The sequence below is a fragment of the Sorex fumeus genome, unplaced genomic scaffold (assembly GCF_029834395.1).
Source record: "Sorex fumeus unplaced genomic scaffold, SorFum_2.1 ptg000003l, whole genome shotgun sequence".
NCBI lineage: Eukaryota > Metazoa > Chordata > Mammalia > Eulipotyphla > Soricidae > Sorex > Sorex fumeus.
In genome coordinates, this window is record NW_026606060.1 from 5,987,513 (window position 1) to 6,009,579 (window position 22,067).

The window sequence follows — 22,067 nt, forward strand, 5'->3', positions numbered from 1 at the left end:
GTTAAAGATTCTTGAACTCCTGGATGGAACTAAAGAAGGGGAGACTGGAGGAGGAATAAGTTTCAGAGAAGGATCACTTTAGCAAATGTAAGATTTGAAGGGTACATTAGTTTTCCCTGAGATTCTGCAGCAGAGAGCTAAGGCAAGGCAGAAAGTGTGAAGTTGGCATCTTTATTAGAAAGAATTAATCAGAATGATGATAAGATGTAGTTCTCAGGATTTAAGATACCTAGAGAAATGGGTGTCTTCTCTAGAGTGGAGTTTCAGCAATATATTTTGCCTGTAGTTTTGAGATTCAGTCTCCTATGTGTTGACTTGATTATATTGATCAGTTTATTGTGGTCATTTTTTAGTATTTTTTTCTGTCCCCCCCAACCCCCCTATCTTTGTCAGAACTTCGGCTTCTAGATAAAAAGATAAAACATGTCTTTAACCCCCTACTTTGAAATTTTTGAGGTTACTAATATTGCATTTCATTTTGCTCCTCTCCAGACCAACTTCGCAAAGCTTTTTTGCTTACACATACATTTTGCTGCAGTCAAAGGATTTGTATTTTTTTAAAAGAATTATTTTGAAGATGTAGTATAATTTCATGATGCCATATATATATTTTGTATATTTTCATGATGCCAAATTCAAAAGATACAGTGTCTGTCTTGATTCTCAGCCAACCAGTAACATTTTCTGGATAATTCTGTTCCCAGTTTTTGTGAATTATTTCACATTGATTTAGTTGCATGTTATTTCTACTTTCTGTGTATATTATAACTTAGAGTTCCCGTTGTAGACTTGGGTTTTTTTTTAACGGCACTGGAAACAGTTTTTAAAAAAACATTTGATAAATAATAGCATTTTGTTGAATATATCAGGATAGATATCTAGAACTTAACTTTATGAATCAAAGAGTAAGTTGTCAGTGCACTTCCATTAGCAGGTGTTGTGCTTTCTCACCATTATATGAAGTCCTTTCTCCTGTCACTCATGGTGCCAGCTTCTTTGCTGCCAATCTCAGAGATGAAACATCAAGTGAATTCTGTAGACTTTGAGTGGTATAAGAATAGCGGCTTCAATCAGATTTTATTAAATTACTGAAATAACTATGAATGTATTTTATATAGTTTAAACACTTTATAGTTTAGGTCACTTTTGTAGTTTGAGTTACATATGTGCAGTAGTATTAATGTTTATGATTTCGATGTACACCGTGATCACACCTCACCACCACCAGAATGCCCATGCCACCGCAGATGTCCTTATATTATTTCCAGGCCTCTCCCTCATTCCTGTCTACCCACTCCCTTCCCGTTTGGTAATCTCAGTTTTTTAATCCAAAGCTAAGGCTATGCCATCATAGGGTCTATTTTTTTGTGTTGTCTCTCTATACAACAGGTGAGTGAGATGATTTGGTCATTGTCCTTCTCCCTGTGACTTACTTTGCTGATCATGAAACCCTCTGGGTAGTTTTCAGTATTGAAAAACACTAATTGATGCTGTATTTTTTATTAGACATTCTCATGTTTTGTTTCAGGATTTTCAGATCACTATGTATCCTTCACTTACAGGTTCTATCTGAAAGGATGTGTATTGAGCCTTGGGTTTGTGCCAACATCATTCGTCTCTTTAATGATGATAACACAATTCCTTTCATTGTACGCTATCGAAAAGAGCTCATTAATAACCTTGATGCTGATTCCTTGAGAGAAGTTCGCCAAACCCTAGATGAGCTACGGTAAGAAATCTGGAAAGGGGTGCACCTGTGAGGGGAAGGATGACTGAGCCAGTGAGGGGAGAAAGAAGAGAAGCGAACAATTTATTTAGATAGTTCTAAAGTATTTTTTTCTTAATTATTGTAATCTAGATTTAATCTTCCAACAGAGGAAGCCAGCTCTCTTCTACTTAACTTGGAATTTCACTGAATTCCTCTGCTGATGTGTTTCATATTCCGTTAAGCATGGGCATTTCTCAGCAAAGCGTGTGTCTTAAAATGTCATCTTTGGCCAGAGCAACAGTACGGTGTGTAGGATGCTTGCCTTGAATGCAGACAATATATGTTGGATCCCTGGGAACCCCAAATACCGTGAGGAGAGAAGCCTGAGTGCAGACCCAGAAGTAAACCCTGAGCATAGCTGGTGTGGTCCCAAAACAAAACAAGTCCCCAAAAGTTTGTCATCTTTGCTCTGAAAAATGGTAGTGCAAGTTAGCAAAGAAAAATGTTTTTTAGTCTAAACTTAGCAGTTCACATAAAACTGCTTTCTTTAATATTATTAAGATTCTAAATAGAGAACTCTTTGGCAGTATAAAATTTGATTGGAAATATGCATATTTCTTTGTGTAGTCTTTTAAACAGCATGGTAATTTAATATTACTAGATTAAAAATTTTGTGTAGTTATAGAATGGAAAGTACACTATTAAAATTATGCCCCTGGACTTATTTATAACTTAGAAATATACATATTAAGACTACTTAAGACTACAGGTCTAACTGTCATTCACTAGAGGCGAAGAAAACACTCCAGCATTTATGTAACTGTGGCATGTTTTCTGCATGCCATGTGCCCTGTTAGTCTGTTGTGTTCTTCAGGTCTACAAAAGGATTGAACTAAAGTCAGATATAATCATGCCATTGGGCCATTCTAAACATACTTAGCATTGTTTTTTTAAATTTATTTTTAATTTTTTTATAATAAGCCTAATAAGCTTCCTTTATTTGGAAAGAACTTGTAGCTCACTAATGTTTTTTACCTTTTTTGTTGAATTTTTTTTTTTTTTTTAGTGCCTTTAGAGTTAAAATGCTCCTACATGTTTCCAGGGATGTGACTTGGGTAGAGATCATGTCTACATGTTTGAGTCCCTGGTTTCTCTTCCCAGCACCGCGAAAAAACCCCAAAGACCAGCCAAACAAACATCCCACAAAACAGAACAAAAAGGAAAAGGAAAACAAGACCAAGGCCATACAAATATTCTAATCTGAAGTTACATTTCAGTGGACCAAACTGAATTAGTGGCCCGGGATATTAATAGCTAACCATGTGGTGCCAGCTTCAGAACTGCTAGGTCTATGCTTCCATTCGGCAGCAAGGAGGGGGGGCACAGCTGGAGGTAACAGCTCGGGGGGGGGGGGGGACACCCCGATGGTGCTCTGGGTCTACTCCTGACTCTGTGCTCAGGAATCACTTCTGGCAGTGCTTAAGGAACTGTTGGCAGTGGTGTGGATGGAGTCAGGGTTAGCTGCATTCTAGGCCAGCCCCCTACACCCTGTGCTCTGTCTCCAGCCCCCACAAATCCTGTGTTTTAGGATCTACTCATCTCGAGCGGATTCCTCACCTCCAAGACTTTCTGCTAGTTTGCCAGAGTTTCCTAGTTCTGAAAAGAAGATGGTAATCCTGTTTTATGTGAAAAATTTTGGACCAAGCAAACAAAATCACACATACACACACACACATATGCATATATGATATATATGTATATATATGTATACATATGTGTGTATATAATATATATATATTATATATATATATATATAAAACACTTCTGGATAGCCAGTAGCTTGCAAATTCTGTAATGCACTTTCTGCTTGGCTGAAGGCAAGGTAATGAATCAAATGAGCGTTCTGAGATCTGAACCTGGGAAAGTGTCACAAATAAGCAAGTATAATTTACTTAAAAATATCAAAATTATTTGGTTTTATGGGAAGATACATTGAGTCTTTGTGGGCAATTATTTCTTGAAGTAATAGGGGGACATCGATGGGAACTGAGAAAATCTTTTTATCATAGTAATTTTTTTGTTCTTTTGGTAATGAGATATGGTCTGTCTTTTCCTAAGACATTTTCTGCAAGTATACTACTGATTTTGAATCTATTAATTACTACCCATAAGTGAGTAGTCAACCAGATGAGTAGGTCATTATTACTTTAAAGTACTGAGATAGACAATAAAAAGTATATAAGTGTAGTTTCTGTGGTAAAGGCAAAGATGATCTCATGCAGCAGTATAAATTATATGCATTTCTTGCTGAGGGTGATTTGAGTAAATTAAGAGTATGATTATGAGTAATGAACCAAGTTTCTTGTATTTTTGAAAGCATTCTTCTTTATATTCAGGCTAATGGGACATTATTGGCCATTTTTCAAAATGATCCTGGTGAACCTCAGACCCTGAAAATAGCACGGGGCTCTACCAGGATTATGAATGATACACAGGTCCTAATCTAAGGATTGGATGTTCCTCCTCTTTAGTTTACAACTTTCTGCCTTTTAGTGTTTTGTTTTTAGCAGGCTTAGCCTTTTCTACCAGTCCTTTGTTAGTGATTTATATTGTCATCTTTAATTTTTGTGTATAAGTTTAGCAGTATTTTTTGACAAGTTTTAAAAATAGGAACAGGTGATTAGTTAAAAGACAAATGTAATTATAAGATTTTATATTCATAGAGGAAAAAAAACCCCTGCAATATGGCAGAATAATTGCCTTGCCTCTGTACTACTCTTTCCCTACATTGATCCTTGAGATCAGCTTTTTGCTTGGAGTCCTAGTAGCTCTGAATGGAAATGGTAACTGGAAGCCAGTTACAGTACTAAGTATACTCATCCTGTGCCGTGGCAGCAGGAATCTTTCCTAGCACACATACGTTGAGGGGCTGGAGTAATAGCACAGCGGGTAGGGCATTTGCCTTGCACACAGCCGATCCGGGTTCTGTTCCCAGCATCCCATATGGTCCCCTGAGCGCTGCCAGGGGTAATTCCTGAGTGCAGAGCCAGGAGTAACCCCTGTGCATCGCGGAGTGTGACCCAAAAAGAAAGAAACAAAGTTGATTACTTAGTGCTGTTCTCGTGATTGTGGGAATGCAGTAGGGAAAGTAAAACATGAACTTGCCTTATCTGGTGCCAAAGAATGAAGAAGCACTCCAAGAATGATGAGGAGATGTTAGAAGGACTCACACGCTGGCTTGAAGGGGATAGTTCTTTCCACTTCTGCAGCAATTTAAACATTGAATTATAGCCATGGATTATAGGCAGTGGAACCCATGAATCCACAGTGACATAAACTAAACAATGAGTAAATAGAAAATTTAATGAGGGATGGGATGATTAAAGTACCCCTTCACAAAATATTCAGTTACAAAGGAAATAAAGAACATCTCTGTTTTAGGGTAATCCACAGACATTATCTTAATCAAGTGTCAAAGTTTATTAGTATTAGTTTGAATGGCAGCCATTACTGTTTAATAGGATGTAGTGAGAGGAACAGAGGACCATTTCTATGGTGCTCAGTGGACACTGTGGTACCAGGGATCAGAACTGAGGACGGCTGTTTACAAGGCTAGTGCTTTACACGCTATACTGTTTCTCTGGTCCTCTGACATTCTTGTTAAAGATATACCATGTAAATCAAATTGAGAGAAAAGAAACCGGAAGTGTGGGGCATTCTCCAACTTGTCTGTAACAGTTTTGAAAACAAAAGGAGAGATTGAAATACAGTTTCAACTTAAAAGAAACTAGGTAGGTAGTAATTTTGTGTAACTGTTTCTTAGTTGCATTCTTGCCCAAGAATATTATTAGGACATTGGGTGAAACTTGAAAGATGCCAAGGTTAGATGACAGTAACTGGAATTATTAATTATCTAACCTGGATAGTTGGACTACTATTTTGAAAAAAATTCTCATTTGTAAAAACTGAACGTTAAACTATTTCAGACAGATGGTAACTTTATTCTCAAGTGGTTCAGAGGAGAAAAATTCTTTTCCTGTTACCTGCAACTTTTCTGGAAGTTTGAGCTTGCTTCAAGGAAAGTTTTGAGGTATAGGTCTTACTTATTGCAATGAAAAAAACAAACAAACAAACAAACAAAAAGCTTTTTCCCCCAGGTCTGTTGCAAAGAAGGTTCATAGTACAATCCAGAAAATTAAGAAGGAGGGCAAGATGTCTGAGGGCTTGTTGACGGCCTTGCTGAACTGTAAGACTTTTGAAGAACTAGAACACGTGGTAAGGAACCCGTTTTAGTCTTCTAGCATAGTAGGGGAGTATATTATGACATGGGTCTTTCCCTCCATGTGTACGATATTGCTTTGGTTTTTCTTCCCTTTGATTGATTTTGTCTTGACCGGGATCACTCCTGTTCTGGCCTTGGTGCTGGTACAACTGTCGCTGTGTTCCCCGTGGCCCTCACCCCTTGCAGTCACACCTGTTGCACAGATGCATGCTAGGGCTCACACTCGAGTGGAGGTTCAGTTATGTTATTGTGGTGCTCGCGGGGAGTCACTGAGGTGTTCCCAGACACATTTGCAAACCAGAGGTTGTCCTGCCTGGCTGGGACCATCGCGCATACATCCTTGTATTCTAGTTGCAGTGCTCTCTGGGGGTTGCACCCACCTCTTTTTGTGGCGTGGCCAGACATCGCTTATAGCACTGGGAATGGCAAAGAACAGAGCTGCAAGGAGCAGGCAGCAGAGTGACAGGGTCGCACGTGGCACATAGGGGACGTTGTGGATTCGAGTTTGTGGCCGGAGTCTTGACCAGTAAGCCCCCCTGAGCTTCGTGCTATTCCTCTGCGACCCGGTTTGGGTCCTTTAGTGGTTAGAGAATGTCTGAAAATAGAAAATGAAAGTCTCCAGCCAGCACTTACAATTCAGTGCGATACCCATTCCTACTCAGTGAACACCTTTGCATGCTGCTTTGGGTTACAAAAATGATTGATGCACAGGTCTGTCTTTAAGAAATTCCCAGTCCATGGGGGAAAAAAGGAGAGATGATTCTGGAAGTGTGAAACTTAAGGGAGAAGGCTGAGTTGGATCCTAAATCTGAATGTCCTCGGCAAGTTAGAGGTATTTGAAACCAGACAGGAAAAGACTTTACTCAGAATTTGGGGTGAGGCAGATGAGAAACATGACAGAAATGTTGGTAAAGGTAGAAACTCTTAAGAAAAATTACTCGAGGATCTGGAGATGATATTTGTGGCAGATGAAGGGAGAACTGGAGGAGGTAATGCACTGCAGTGAAGTACGGTTATTCGCATGGCAGGGAGTTTGGCGAGGTCAGGGTGGAGAATCAGGAAATCTAACTTGAGATTACCACTTTCAGCCAGGCCACCGGAGTCGCTGTGGGATGGAGACTGGGAAATGAATATGGGTTAAGATTTAGAAGCCGTGGGACCAGAGAGACAGAACAGGGGGAGGACGCTTGCTTCACACTCCTGGCTTTAGTTCCATCTCTGGCACGTCATATGGTCTTCCAAGCACCATGGGGATTAGTCTCTGCTCACAGAGCCGGGAGTAAGCACAGAGTACCGCTCGGTGTGGCTCCGAAACAGAAGACTTTGTGCTTATGCTTTTGCTTGAGTTGAGGAATGGATCTTGAAGAGTTTGCAGTCCAGCCACTGGGCTAAGATGAGTAATCCAACAAAAGGAATCTTTTTATGCATATGGAAAGGGTAAAGGGTCATACAAGGAGGAACCATCTTCATACATCTGGTCTTCTCTGCTCAGCGTCAGTGCCTTTCTGAAGGAAGGGGAGAGGGTTGAGGAAAATGTGTTCTCACCAGGCCTTCTAATTTGGCGTCCTAATTTTAACTCTTAAAAATGGCATCATGTGGAATGTTTTCTGACTTTTTTTCCCACCCCATAGTCAGCTCCATACAAATCTGGGAGCAAAGGCACCAAAGCCCAGAGAGCAAAGCAGCTGGGATTGGAAGGAGCCGCCAGGACCCTGCTGGAGAATCCCGGACAGCTCAATCTGATGTCCTACATTAAACCCAATGTCAAAGGTACGGCTGACCCAAGCACATCGTTTCCTTCTTTCTTTCCCCCCAAATCTGCCAACTGACATTGAAGAAATATTTAATTAAATAATAACCCTAGAGAAGACAGTGAGAATAAATCATTGTACTATAAGAACTCCTGGCGCGCCTCCTGCTTCATGGCTCCGCTTTCCTCTTTTGACAAGGGCCTGTTGTCGTCTCTTGCCTGTTTTTCTGTTGGCTCATCTCTCTCTCTTTTCCTCCTGTAAGCATCCTTTTTTGGGAAGGGTGGAGCACATCGGATGCTGCACTGACCACTCCTGGCATAGTGTTCAGAGAACCATGCAGCATTAGGGACGGAAGCTAATGGTCCTGCATGCACTCTGTCCCTTTTAGCTGGCTCCCTAGGCCTCTTTTTCCTTTTTTTTTGGTTTTGGCTTTGGTTTTTGTGCCACACCTGACAGTGCTCAGGGCTTACTCCCAGCTCGGCACTAAAGACTTACTCCTGGCAAGACCTTGGGGACCACCTGGGGTGCTGGGGCAGGAGCGCATGTTGGCTGCATGCAAGGCCTGTGCCCCTTCTGCTCTGCTGTCTCTCCGATCCATTTATTACTTTTTTTCTATACTTAACAACATCTTAATTTTATTATTATTATTTTTTTTTGCTTTTTGGGTCACACCCGGTGATGCACAGGGGCTACTCCTGGTTCTGCATTCAGGAATTACCCCGGCAGTGCTCAGGGGACCATATGGGATGCTGGGAATCAAACCCAGATCAGCCGCATGCAAGGCAAACACCCTACCTGCTGTGCTATTGCTCCAGCCCCTTAATTTTATTCTTAATCTATTAAATTTGTAAGATAATTGCTTTTTCTATTTTTCTTTTTTTCTTTTTGGGTCACACCTGGCAATGTACAGGGGTTACTCCTGATTCATGCACTTAGGAATTACTCCTGGCGGTGCTCAGGGGACCATGTGGGATACTGGGAATCGAACCTGGGTTTGCCATGTGCAAGGTAAACAACCTATCCACTGTGCTATCGATCCAGCCCCAATAAATGCTTTTTCTTAACCTTGAAAAAAAGATCACATCTCAAGATTATAAAGACTCCCTTACTAGCTTTTACAACTTTGACTCTGTTTCAGAAATTTTTTTAATTATAAGAGTCTTACCTTCATAAGTCAATAAAGAAGACTCTCAGCAATTCTGACCTGTATCGGGTGTAAAGTGTGGTCCTGTGCCCTTGCTTCCAGCCCGTAGAGACCGAGTGTGCCTTGGGTGGTCTCCCTGCCTGTCTTCCCTCCTGTCCTGTGTGTGTGTGTATGTGTCATGTGCTGCACAGGGGAAAGAATGAGGTAGGAGCGTCCTCAGGACAAGTAATGTCACAGACAATACTTGTCTCGCTGTTAAGATGAGCCTTAGAGTAAGAGGTTTTTAAGTAAGAATATTTCTTCCTGGAAGTCTGGTTTAATGAAAGATTGCCCAGCTCTACAGTTTATTTTGGTCGTCTGTGGATTGGATGGGAGACTGAAGTATCTGTAGATGGCACTATCTGATAACATAAATCTGTAGTATTAACTGTAAAGAATTGGCCATAATCCATTTTTGTTTGAGATAATCCACCAAGTGTGAATTTGTGATCAAGGCAATTGAATATGCATGTTTGTAAAAGCACAAGTATCTTCATACACAAATGCGTCCTATGATCTGTTTTGAAAAGGGCAATTGATTTAGACTCGGATGAAAAGAGTAAAATTCAAATTTGTTTACTTTAGCATTTTTTTAATTTGTTTATTCTTGTTTTGGGGTCACATCCAGGCTCTGCACTCAGGAATGTTTCCTGGTGTGCTCAGGGGACCATATGGGACACTGGCACTGAACTTGGGTCACAGGGTGCAAGACAAACATCTTGCCAAACACCTTACTTTCACTCAGGCCTCAAAGTTTGCTTTCTTTTTAATGTGTATTTTAGATTTCCAAGAGGTTGCAACATTTAATATTTTATTAATATTTTCCAAGCATGCAAGCACTAAGGCTGGCCCTAGAGGGCACAGTTTGTGCCTACTTATGGTATGTTTTATTAGAACTGAATGATGGAACTTTTAGAATATTTGATGTGCAAAAAACATTTATTGTCTGTTTGAAGTATTTTCTCTTCCCGGACTTCATTTCTGTTCTGTAGCTCAGTTGAAATACAGCTCTCCATTGTTCTCACACAGACTGAGTTCAGTTCACACTGGGTAGATTTGACAACTTATCTTTTCACTTTATTTGCTTTACTTTTACTCTGAATTTATTCCCTGGGCCGTAGGTCTTATTTCTACAGTGTCTTCTGGTATATCTGTCCATTGTGTGTAATCTGCTCCTCTTCTGGGCTACAAACAGGTGGTCTTTTTTTCCCAGTAAGGATTTTGTCAATGTAGGAGGGAAAGCTCGGATACAGGTTAATCTGACCAGGAACTCTAAATTCAATGTGGTTCTTGGAGGAATTGTTCACTTGGCCGCATCTTGCTATCAGAGAATCTGCATCTAAACCCCTCAGTTCTTCACTCTCTGTATTTTCTTTTTTCTCTCTCTTTTTTTTTTTTTTTGGTATTGGGGGTGGGTGCGGGGTGCGGTGTAGCCTGGCAGATCTAACCATGCACGGCAAGCCCTTTGAGCCATCCCTTTGCTCCCTGTCTCTGATTGCTCTGATTGTTCTAACTTTATTCAAACATGTAGTTTACAAAGTTGTTCATAATACAGTTATTTCGGGCATTCAGTGTACCAGCACCAATCACCACCAGAGTGACCTTCCTTCCACCGTTGTCCTCCATTTCCCATTCACCTCCCAATCCCATTCCCTTGACAGACACAAAATAATTCATATCACATTGCTTGTTACAACAAAATGGTAAGTAGAATTGTTAAAAAATAGTTCAGTAATAGAAAATTTGTGAAAATTGTTATAGATCAGATTGATGTTGTTAACGTCGTTCTCTGAGGATTTCCTGAGCTCTTTGTTGCTCTTTGAGCCTTCGCTGTTATTTTTTCTCCGATTGCTCTCAGTGGGCTTCTGTGCTACTTTACACCTGATTTGCTGGGGGGCTCTCAGTATCATGGGCTTTGGAGGTGTCACGTAGCCGTGTATGTGGCTGTGCTCTCCGGGTACTTCCTGAATTTTAAATATGTGAATTAAATTCAAAACTTTTTGGGCCACTGGCCATTGTCTGGCCTTGCTGTTTGGCCTGGGCACATCTCCCCTCTCATACTTACTTTCCCATAGCCGTGGAATGCCACACATTGCTTCTGAAAGTACTTACAGCCACTCTGTGGCTTTCAGATATGCAGATATGTGCACCGACATGACTTGGGCAGTTTCCTGAGATCTTACAGGAACATGAAGATTTAGACTTCTTTGTATGATGATGATGCAGGGTTTTCTGACCACTTTCAGATCACTGAAGTGCTTTTAAGGGGGAGAATTAACACTCAGTTTGTCATGGATGGCACAGATGTCCTGGGAACCCACAGTGGGCACTGAGGACAGTTCCTGATGACCAGGCTTCGCAGAGCTTACTAGCACACATAAAGGGCTTACTCCGTTACTTGCTTCATTCTGATGACAAATGTACAAAAATTAGGGCTAGTCCTAAACAGACTAGGTACTGCTTCTTCAAGTTTGCATGAAATGGTTTCCTTTCTTTCCTCATTCATGGCACTTGTGATCACCCTCAATTTTACTACTGATTTTCTAAAGAAGTATTTTCATCATTCTTGTCATTCTTGAAAGAAATATTTAAGAAGCCAATCATTGCAGGGGTATTGGCTGGTTTTTCCCTGCAGTAGAAGAAATTTCTTACCGCAAGCCAACAAGAATTTGGTCTGAATCCAAAAAAGATGCACTCTGCCCCAAATGTACTCTAGAAGTCTGACATTTATGTTTATGCAGGGAAGTGTAGCTGATTGTTCTATGTACCAAAGAGGTGGTCTTAATGCAGACAAAGTGAAAAAGAAAGCGAAAGGGTTAGCCGTACAGCTTCTGTTACAGTCAAGGAGGTTTGAAGAGATAGCCAGGGAGCTTTCACTCCAGGCCAGGGATGGGATACTCTGATTTTCTGGAGTTCAGTTCCCCCTTATTGAACTGAAGTGCTCCATTTATCTTTGACTGTATGAAGTTCTAAAGAGCCATTCTCTTTGATGCCAAAAGGTGCATTTTCAAAATGCAAGACTTTTCAAATTCCTTACCCCTTCCTTGGATTGAAGGGGAGTATGTAAGCTGGACGAGCTATTGGGATGATTCCGACAGTTTCTACTGCTTCATGAGGACTGCTGCTCTAAAGCTAGGTCAGATGACCTCCCTGGGAAATATTTATTATTATTAATTAATTTTTGGCAGGGGGCACACCTTGTAATGCTCAGGGCCACTTGTGACTCTGTACTCTGGGGTTGTCCCTGGTGATGCTCAGGGAATATGTGGGATTGAACCCAGGTTTCCTGTTTCCAACGCCTGCACTAGCGGAGCTATTTCTCAGCCTCCCTTTCCCTCACCCCAACTCCCCTGGATTTAAAAAAATGTAAGTGATGGGCTGGAGTGATAGCACAGTGGGTAAGGCATTTGCCTTGCACGCGGCTGACCTGGGTTTGATCCCCAGCATCCCATATGGTCCCCTGAGCACCGCCAGGAGTAGTTCCTGAGTGCAGAGCCAGGAGTAACCCCTGTGCATCGCTGGGTGTGACCCAAAAAAAGGAAAAAAAAATGTAAGTTTATGTTAGAATCATCTGGGATGCTCTATAAAATAGTAAAATCTTGCAGTCTAGCAATCTGTATTATTAATAAGCACCTAGTGTAGTTTAGTTTTGGGTCCTCGGGCTATACTTGACAAAACACTGCATTAAAACATTTGCATAATTTTAACTATATGATTTTTTTTAATAATATGAGCTTTTAAATTGCATTCCTCCATAACGGGAATATTGTAGGGCTGTTTGGTTCTAATTCTGTTTGCTCTTGTGTTTGCTCTTGTGTTGGCTCTCATTGATGGTTCCATCTTTGCTCCTGACTTATTACCGTCGTGTTCTGCAACTTTGTCTAGTAATGCAGTTAGGTCTGGGAATCCAGGAATTTAGTATACTGTGATTGGTGTTTCCAGATGAGAGCTGGGAGGTGGTTAACATAAGAATAAATGCATCTTGACTGTATACTGTGGTCCTCACTTGTTTTAATTTCTGCCATAAACTATCCTCAACCTTTTGAGGGTATTTTGCTCCTGGAAATTACCTCACTGGAAAATTTTTTTAAAACGTCAACGACATTCCTACTGATTTCAACTTAAAATTTTCCTTAAAATTTAAAGAAATGAGAATTTATTCTAGTAATTGAAATCAGTTAACATAACTCAACAAGGCATTTTCTATGTATTAAGTGCTTTTTTAGTTTTTTTCTTTTCTTTTTTTTTTTAACTAGGTTACAGAGTGCTTTTACATTTAGGCATTAAAGCAAGAAAACAAAGTTTTAATACAAATAAATAATATGATAAAGACAAAGGAGATGAAAGAGAACAGTGCAAATGGTCTTTCAATGTATGTTTACGTAGTAGGTCATCACATATAAAAGTTACTGCTGCAAATTAGCCAGCCAGAAGCTCTTGGAGCTCACTTTATGTGTCATTGGTAAATAGTTTAAGATGAACAACCACATAATGGTTGTTTTTGTGCTGCATGAGATTTGAGAAATTCAAGTGAGTCATGGAAAAATGTGGATAAATGCATCCTAAATCCAAATGGAAGTATTAGTATGATTACTTATAAAGGAGAATCTTTGTAACAGAACTGAAATGGTATACCTTGGGGGATGACTTTATTAGTGTATGTTTTCCATGTACATTTAATCTTTGTAAGCACTTAGTGAAGCAGGTATCATGATTATTTTATTTTTACAGGAAACTCAGAGCACAGAAAGCTCAAGTATTGTGCCTAGTATCACACATTCGGCAAGTGATGGAACCAGATTAGATCAGGCAGCTGACTTGAGAGCTGTATTTTTTACCGCTAGGTTCTATGATATGGAAAGTCCTGTATTATTGCTTTTGGAGACTTTGTTGCAGGGTGAAACTAATCACTGCTATGATGATTTTCTGTCTTAGGTTTGACATTCAAGGTTTTATTTTGATTGGAATCAATAGCACAGCGGGTAGGGCATTCGCCTTACAAGCGGCCAACATGGTCGACCCGAGTTCGATTTCTCCGCCCCTCTCGGAGAGCCCGGCAAGCTACCGAGAGTATTCGATATGCCAGACACAGTAACAACAAAGTCTCCAATGGAGACGTTACTGGGCCCGCTTGAGCAAATCGACGATCAACGGGAGGGCCTTTACCTTTACCTTTACCTTACCTTTCGTTCTAGAATGAAAAACCAGTCTGTAATTCTTCCTTTTGTTTCCCCTCTGTTCCTAAAGGAATCTCGATACTCCAGGATATTGAAATGGGTGTACAGCACATTTTAGCCGACATGGTCGCCAAGGATAGAGATACACTTGATTTCATCCGGAAACTGTGAGTAACTCTTGCGTATAAGACTGTTCTGCTTTGTCTTGGTGAGTGCCGGCACCAGTGTTCATTAAGAAGCTTTTATTTTCCGATTTTTCCCCCCCAATAGCAGAACAGTATTATTCAAACAATGGATAGAAAGCAACGTTGTATTAATTGAAATCCGGGCAGGAGTCTGGAACTCTGCCTGCTCTTCTTCACTCTGAAGCAGTGACATGTGGAGTGGAAAGAGTTTTTATTTCTAAATGTGTTTTTTTCCCCTCCCCAACCCCACTCACCCTCTCTTTTCTTCTCCTCCTCCTTCCCCTCTGTCTCTCTTTCCTTTTCCTTCCCTTCTCCTCTTTCTCCTCTTTCTCTTCCTCTCCTCATTCATGCCTGGGTTTGAACCTAGGGCCTCATACCTCTGAGCTTTCATCCCTGACATTTCCTTATGTCCTTGTAAGTAATGAACTGACTGAAATTTGGTTCAGTTTATAAGTTGTCACCAGAAGCTGCCCTAACACATTACATTCCCTTCCTTTTTAGCGTTCCATGGACTCTTAACTGCCTGACTTGGTTAAAAAAGAAAGATGGAAGCTACTGGGTCTGATCCCGGTAGAACAGTTTTGGCCTGTTACATAATTCTTGATGGTATCTGAGGCCACGTGGGGTTGTTTTGTTTGTTTCCTTGCTTTTTTCTTTTGAGGTGTCTTTTGGCAATTCTTGGCCTGATTCTTAGCCAACTGAGTTGGAGATTCTGTGCAAGGGCAAAAGAACATGGAACTGCTCAGGCCCGGCAGTGCCAGGGGTTACCACTCCCGGCCACCCAGCCCCGCACAGAGAACCTCCAAGGGCACACCTGGCAGTGCTCAGGGGCCTGCAGGGTGATGCATGGGGGACTGTGTACTGCCATAGGTGCGTACCAAGCAAGGCACGCACCCCAGTCCCTGGACAGTCTCACAAGTCCCTCATTTAGGCGTTTTCTGGGAGGTCTGCACTAATAGTAGGACTGAGACTGATCTGGACTGACCAGTAGAAACTATGTCAGTGTGAATTGGTGGAGTCTTGTTTTGGTGAGTCAATAGCATTTTTTGGGGGGTGGGGGTCACACCCAGCAGCGCACAGGGGTTACTCCTGCTCTGCACTCAGGAATTACTCCTGGCGGTGCTCAGGGGACCATATGGGATGCTGGAATGGAACCCAGGTTGGCCACATGCAAGGCAAACACCCTACCTGCTGGGCTATTGCTCCAGCCCCTGGGTCAATGACAATTTTATCACTATGTATCAGTTTAAAAAATCTGTCATTTGCTAATTTTTTTGCTAGTCTTATTTTGATAGTGTTCTTTTAGGAAGCACATGTTAAAAAGTACTTTTTGGGGAACATTTGTATATCTGAACAGGTGTCAAGAGAGATATGTTTCTATCCAGTCATCTCTGGCAAAAGTGTCCTCCAAGAAAGTAAATGAGAAAGATGTGGATAAGTTTCAGCTGTACCAGAATTTTTCTTGCAACATAAAAAACATCCAGCATCACCAGGTAATAAGAAAACTGCTCCTGAATGCTGATATTAATGGTGGTAGTACTTGGGAATTCCCTATTATTATATTTTTAAGGAATTGAAGAACTTCAGATGAACTGTTTCCTCTCTTTGTGTTTTTATAATATTATCATATCCTCCCTATTTTGTAAGTAGGGAAGCTCAAGTCCCAGAGAAATTAATTAATAAGTGACACCAAGAATTATTAGCATAACTGACAATATCACACGTCACTTTCTATAGTCCTTTTCATTAGACTCTTCCCAGTAGGCTTGGCCTGGACTTTACTTCTTCTGGATCTTTTCTGTGTGAAATGCAAATTAGGGATAATCCAATTTACAGTCAACTGTGGAAGCTCTCATACTCAGTATTTTTCTGTCTTTCAATGTCATCTTTCAGTTTGCTAATTTTTTAAAAATTGTAGCTGTTGCCCATATATCCAATGTGGAACGTGACTTTTGTCACATAGGAAAAAATAAAGGTGAGTTAGAAACCCCAAATGCAATAAATAATACTGACTTATACTGCAGCATGCTGCTCCTGTAACAGCATTCGTTCTTCTCCCCTCTGGCTCCTTGGGGCAGTGCCTTTCTGTTTGTTATGTGGTATGTGCACTTGGCTGCGCTCAGGGTCATACTGGTAGAGCCAGGGATCGCCGTCGTTGGTGGTGTGGGATAGGTGGTGCTGGGGATCGAACTGGAAGCTTCATGCATGCAGAAGTGGGCATCCTTGCACTGGACTGCCTTCCGGGGCCCTTAGCCGTGCTCCTCACATCCTCGTATGTCTGAGTTATGTCTAATGTTGTTTTATCTCAGGCATGGATAATACATAAACTAATTCACATGGATGTGCTTTCATAAGCTTTAATAAATTGCAAAAACAGAGACGTTAGAGAGGATTTGGCTCACAGGCCCTAGTTTGCTGGCCCTTGTTTTGGAATATTTCTTAATAAGTACCCTTATTTGTACAGTATTCTGTGTTCTGATGTGCTCACAATGATTTCTTTTGGTCTTAGTGCTTGAAGGACTGCTTGGCTTCATGTATTTTTTTTGTTTGCATATCCTTACGTTAGATTTTTTTAACTATGTTGCTTGCATGTTGTCTTGTATATTGTATATTGAGAAATTTGATGCCTGCTTAATTCATTTTCCTAGAAATGTTGAAGATAGGCCGTATGTATTTTATTTAATTTTTTTAAAATTAAAAATAATAGTCTTTGGAAGCTTCCAAGCAGGAGACAGTGTTCTCCAAACAGAGAATTCCTCGGAAAATAATTTTCCGTATTTATTTTGCCCCCACTTCTTTGCTTCTTTTTACTGTTATGCAGAGGTTAACAAAGACTAGAATGTATTATATTTCATGAATTTTTATTATTTTAAATAAGATAATAATTTATGGAAAGGTTTTTAAAAGTATTTTTATGTGCTTGTAGTAACACATTATAAGGGGTCTTTTTGGTTTTCCTACTGATACATCTTGATATATATTAGTCCCGTTCAAGGTACAGAGTTAACACAGCTCCTACTTTGAGATTTGAAGGTTCACAATTATATGCACAGTGTTTAGCACTCCTGGTTAAATAAATACTTTGAGTAATTTGAGAAAAAGTAATAGGAGAGTTAAATTTTGCTTGACTCACTATAGTCTAATGATCTAGCCTAAAGAAAAAAACTTTTAAAAAAGGGTTTAAAAATTTTTTTTTTGCCACACCCAGGAGTACTTCGCCTTTTGCTTTTGCTGTTTCTCAAACATGCAAAACCTGTGTTCCAGCTCATTGAGCTCTCTTTCTAGTGCCAAATGAAAGACATTTTGTCTGAACAAAACCAGTAATTAGGTGTATTAGAATTCCTTTTGCAGAAATTATTTTGGTGTCATATTTTGTCTCCATTATGTTGGTTGGATTTCATGGTGTCTTTGGGGTGGGGGGATGGAATACTTTTACTCTCTTAAAACCCTGACTTTTAATATCTGACTGGAGAGAGAGTGCAGAGGACTGGAGCACGTGCCTTGCATGTGAATGTGCCTCCTCTGATCCCTGGCAAAGTGTGGCACCACCAAAGCACCACTGGGTGAGTGGCTGATTAGTCTGAGCGTCGAACCTTCAGAGCGATTGTATTATAAGGAGTGGCACCCAGAACTTTGCTTGGAGACTCCAAAAATCAAATGAAGCAAAACGAAACAAAAGACTGCCTGAAAATATCTTGATCTGCATCTTTTACCTGCCCATGTGGCATTCTGAATTAACTTGTTGAATTTCAGTTCATGGCAGAGACATGGCTCATTAGGTATGACATCATTCAGGTCTGAGAAGGAGTGTCTGAGGAATATGAGTTTTGAAAACAGTGTCTTATGTCCTAAGAAGACTTTCTAGTTATCTTGGGGGTCACAGTGATGTTATCACGCAAGTTCATACAGATAGCGCCCCCATCCCTAGAGTGTTGAAACCCCATGTGCCCAGATGTTGAATCCCACTTTTCTTCCTCCAGAGAGCCCAGAATAGTTTTCTCAGAACACAGAACTGAAGGACAATGGTGGAAGATAGTGGTGGTCAAGGAGGAATACTTCCTGAAATTTCTCCAGATACTTTGGGAATATACTTTGGGAATATACTACAAATACTTACTGAAGCGATAGCACAGCAGGTAGGGCATTTGCCTTGCACAAGGCCGACCCAGTCGGGCCAGGTTCAGTTCCTCCGCCCCACTCGGAGAGCCTGGCAAGCTACCGAGAGTATCTCCCGCTCGGCAAAGCCTGGCAAGCTAGCCGTGACGTATTCGATATGCCAAACACAGTAACAAGAAGTCTCACAATGGTGACTTTACTGGGCCCACTCGAGTAAATCTATGAACAACAGAAGGACTGTGCTCCAGTGCTATTTTGGGAATACAGGAGCGATAGCACAGCGGGTAGGGCGTTTGTCTTGCATGTGGCCAACCTGGTTCGATTCCTTTGTCCCTCTCGGAGAGCCTGGCAAGCTACCGAGAGTATCCCACCTGCACGGCAGAGCCTGGCAAGCTCCCCGTGGTGTATTCGATATGCCAAATACAGTAACAACAAGTCTGACAATGGAGACATTATTGGTGCCTGCTTGAGCAAATCGATGAACAACAGGATGGCAGTGCTACAGTGCTACTTTGGGAATAATTGTTACAGAAGAATTGTTAATTCTTCCAGCTGCATTTTTTCTTCTTTCATCTTCAGATGGCTTTTGTATCTTCTTAGGAGTTATCTTGTTTCTGTTTCATTGTTGAGGCTTCTTTTTACTGTTCCCTTTTTTCTCTATGTCTTTTCCACTTTGATTTTTCATTTATTGTCATCCATAGGTATTCTGTTTTATTCCTCCCCTCACTAGCCTTAATATCTATTACTCTTATTAGTAGTTCTCTTCTTTATAGGTCCTCTTATATCAGGCTTTGATAAGTTTGACCTAAAACTTTTCTAGATATCATAAAAAAGAGTAATTCTCTCATAAATGTATTTTTGTATGATAATATACTTACATAAATTAGAATTAAACAAACTTCTTTCTCCTGGGGCTGGAGCGATAGCACAGCGGGTAGGGCACTTGCCTGGTATACTGCTGACCTGGGTTCGATTCCTGGCATCCCATTTGGTCCCCTGAGTACCATCAGGAGTAATTCCTGAGTGCAAGGCCAGGAATAACCCCTCAGCATCACCGGGTGTGGCCCCAAAACAAGACACAAAAATGAGAAGCCAAACAAAACAAAGCCAAAATTCTTTCATCATATATTGTTATACTTTGCATAAATGAAATTATTATAGGTAAGTGCTTACATGAAGAGCTTTCTCTTTGGTGCTCCTCTTCATATACCAGAGAGCTGGGAATCTTGAAATACCTTCCTAATTTAAAACAGTTTATTTTGTCTTAAAGTTTATTTTTTAGTCATTCGTTAGTTTCTGCCGGTGTTTATCTTAGAAATTGCTCAGATGTAAATTTAAGAAAAGGAAAGGAAAAAAGTATTTTTCAGTTTTTAAGCTTGCAGCATTTGTTCTATATTCAAGATGTTATTTTAAACTCACCTTAAAATTTATATAAATTAAAGTTATAAAAATATAGACATTTTTCTTTTTTACTTTCTTTTTGATATGAAAAACAGATTGAGAACTTTCCAGAGTAGAACATATTCTGGTAAGTATTAAGTCAAATTATTTTAAGCTTTTTTCACCACAGAGAGGAAGTCCAAGTTTTTGTTAGGTATTGCTATGGAAATATGCTAAAAATGTTAAAATAACAGTTTTTGTCCAGGAGAACATTTATTTAAGCTCCATTCATTAGGAATATTGAAGGAAGGCTATTATGATCTATTTAAATATCTGAACATATAAAGTGATGTTCTTTGCATTTAGTATGTCTACTATATATATGGGCTGGAGCGATAGCACAACAGGTAGGGCGTTTGCCTTGCACGTGTCTGACCCGGGTTCGATTCCTCTGTCCTTCTCAGAGAGCCTGGCAAGCTACCTAGAGTATCCCACCTGCTCGGCAGAGCCTGGGAAGCTCCCTGTGGCTCGATATGCCAAAAACAGTAACAAGTCTCACAATGGAGACGTTACTGGTGCCTGCTTGAGCAAATCAATGAACAATGGGAGGATAGTGCTACAGTGCTACTATATGTATGTATGTATGTATACATGTCCTTGTGAGTGAGGCTATTAAATAGTGTTTAGTCAATGCTTTGGATTTGGTTACTTTTTGGTTAATTTGTAGTCATGATAGAATAACATATCTATTGTAGTTCTATGATAGAAAATCACATCTCAATATTGTTAGTTGAATATCACATCTCAGTGTCATAGAATACTTTCATGGGGGCTCTTATTTCATGGCACCTTTATCAAAATACATTTTATGTTGCCTTTAATTCGTACCATTTACTCACAGCTATTGATAGTCTTGATAGTCTGATCCTCTGAACCTTAAGTCTTAGCTCCGTGAGGCTAGCGATGCAGTTCCACTTGCATCCGGGTAAGCACACCCCAGCCTGAACAGAGTAGATCTTTTAAAAGCTTGATAATTTACAGGCATTTGATACCTTTTATGGGCTGGAGCGATAGCCCAGCGGGTAGGACATTTGCCTTGCATGAGGCCGACCCTGCAGACCTGGGTTCGATTCCTCCGCCCCTCTCGAAGAGCCTGGCAAGCTACCGAGAGTATATTGCCTGCATGGCAAACGATATGCCAAACACAGTAACAACAAGTCTCACAATGGAGGCGTTACTGGGCCCGTTCGAGCAAATCGATGAACAATGGGGTGACAGTGACAGTGATACAGTTATATAAACATTTCAATCATCAGTTTTAGAAAGTTTTAGTGACCAGTTAGAAGCCATGTACCTCTTAGCAGTTCCTCTCATCTTCCTCCAATTATTCATCTCCTGAAGCTCTAGGTACTTAATTTTCTGTCTGTGTAAATTTGTTTATCCTGGACACTTTATATAATGGAACCATGCAAAACGTAGTTTTCTATATCTGGCTTCTTTCATTTTGCGTAATATTTTCAAGATTCATAGATGTTGCAGTATATTATGAAGAGGGTTTCCCTTTTTATTTTTTGAGGGTTTCCCTTTTTATGGCCAAATTAGATAAAATAATATATTTAGTTCACTTGTCAATTGATGTCTTTAGTTGATGTCTTTAGCCTACTGTGCTATGCTCTAACCCTGATGGATGTTAATTTCTGCTTTTTCACTTTTATGGGTAATGCGAACCTTTGAACATTTGTTTAATGATATATATTTTCATTTCTCTTGGAGTATACTTAGGAATGGAATTCTTGGCTTAGATGGCATCTGTATTTTAGTCTTCTGGTGACCTGCTAAATTATTTTCCAGAGGGATTGCACCTTTACTTTCTCTTTAGTGGTTTATGGGACTCTTGTTTCTCTACTTTCTCACCATTGCTTTCTTCTCATATTTTAAATTATAACCCAATTTCAGTGAACCATTTTGTGAAGTAATTTTTTATTGTGGTTTTGTTTGCATTTCTTTTTCTCGCTCCTTTTTTTCCCCCCTGCTGGTTTTTGGATTGCATCCAGCGATGCACAGGGTTACTCCTGGTCCGCACTGAGGAATTACTCTTGGCAGTGCTTGGGGGACCATATGGAATGCTGGAAATCAAACCTAGGTTGGCCACGTGCAGGGGAAACGCCCTACCCGCTGTATTATCACTCTGGCCCCAATTGTTTGCATTTCTCATCACTAATGATGTTGAACATCTTTTCAGATACTTGGTGACTATTTCTGTGTAATTTTGGTGCAAATGTCTT

The 22,067-nt window shown here is 40.4% G+C and overlaps 1 protein-coding gene across 1 annotated transcript in view; it reads left to right on the forward strand.

Moving 5' to 3' along the window:
• SRBD1 (S1 RNA binding domain 1) overlaps window positions 1-22,067 on the forward strand; it is a 223,944-nt gene that overhangs the window by 12,988 nt on the left and 188,889 nt on the right. Inside the window, exons 6-10 of the mRNA XM_056116224.1 lie at window positions 1,563-1,729; window positions 5,866-5,983; window positions 7,622-7,760; window positions 14,172-14,268; window positions 15,644-15,779. Coding sequence (XP_055972199.1) covers window positions 1,563-1,729; window positions 5,866-5,983; window positions 7,622-7,760; window positions 14,172-14,268; window positions 15,644-15,779 — 657 coding nt within the window. The remainder of the gene's footprint in view (window positions 1-1,562; window positions 1,730-5,865; window positions 5,984-7,621; window positions 7,761-14,171; window positions 14,269-15,643; window positions 15,780-22,067) is intronic.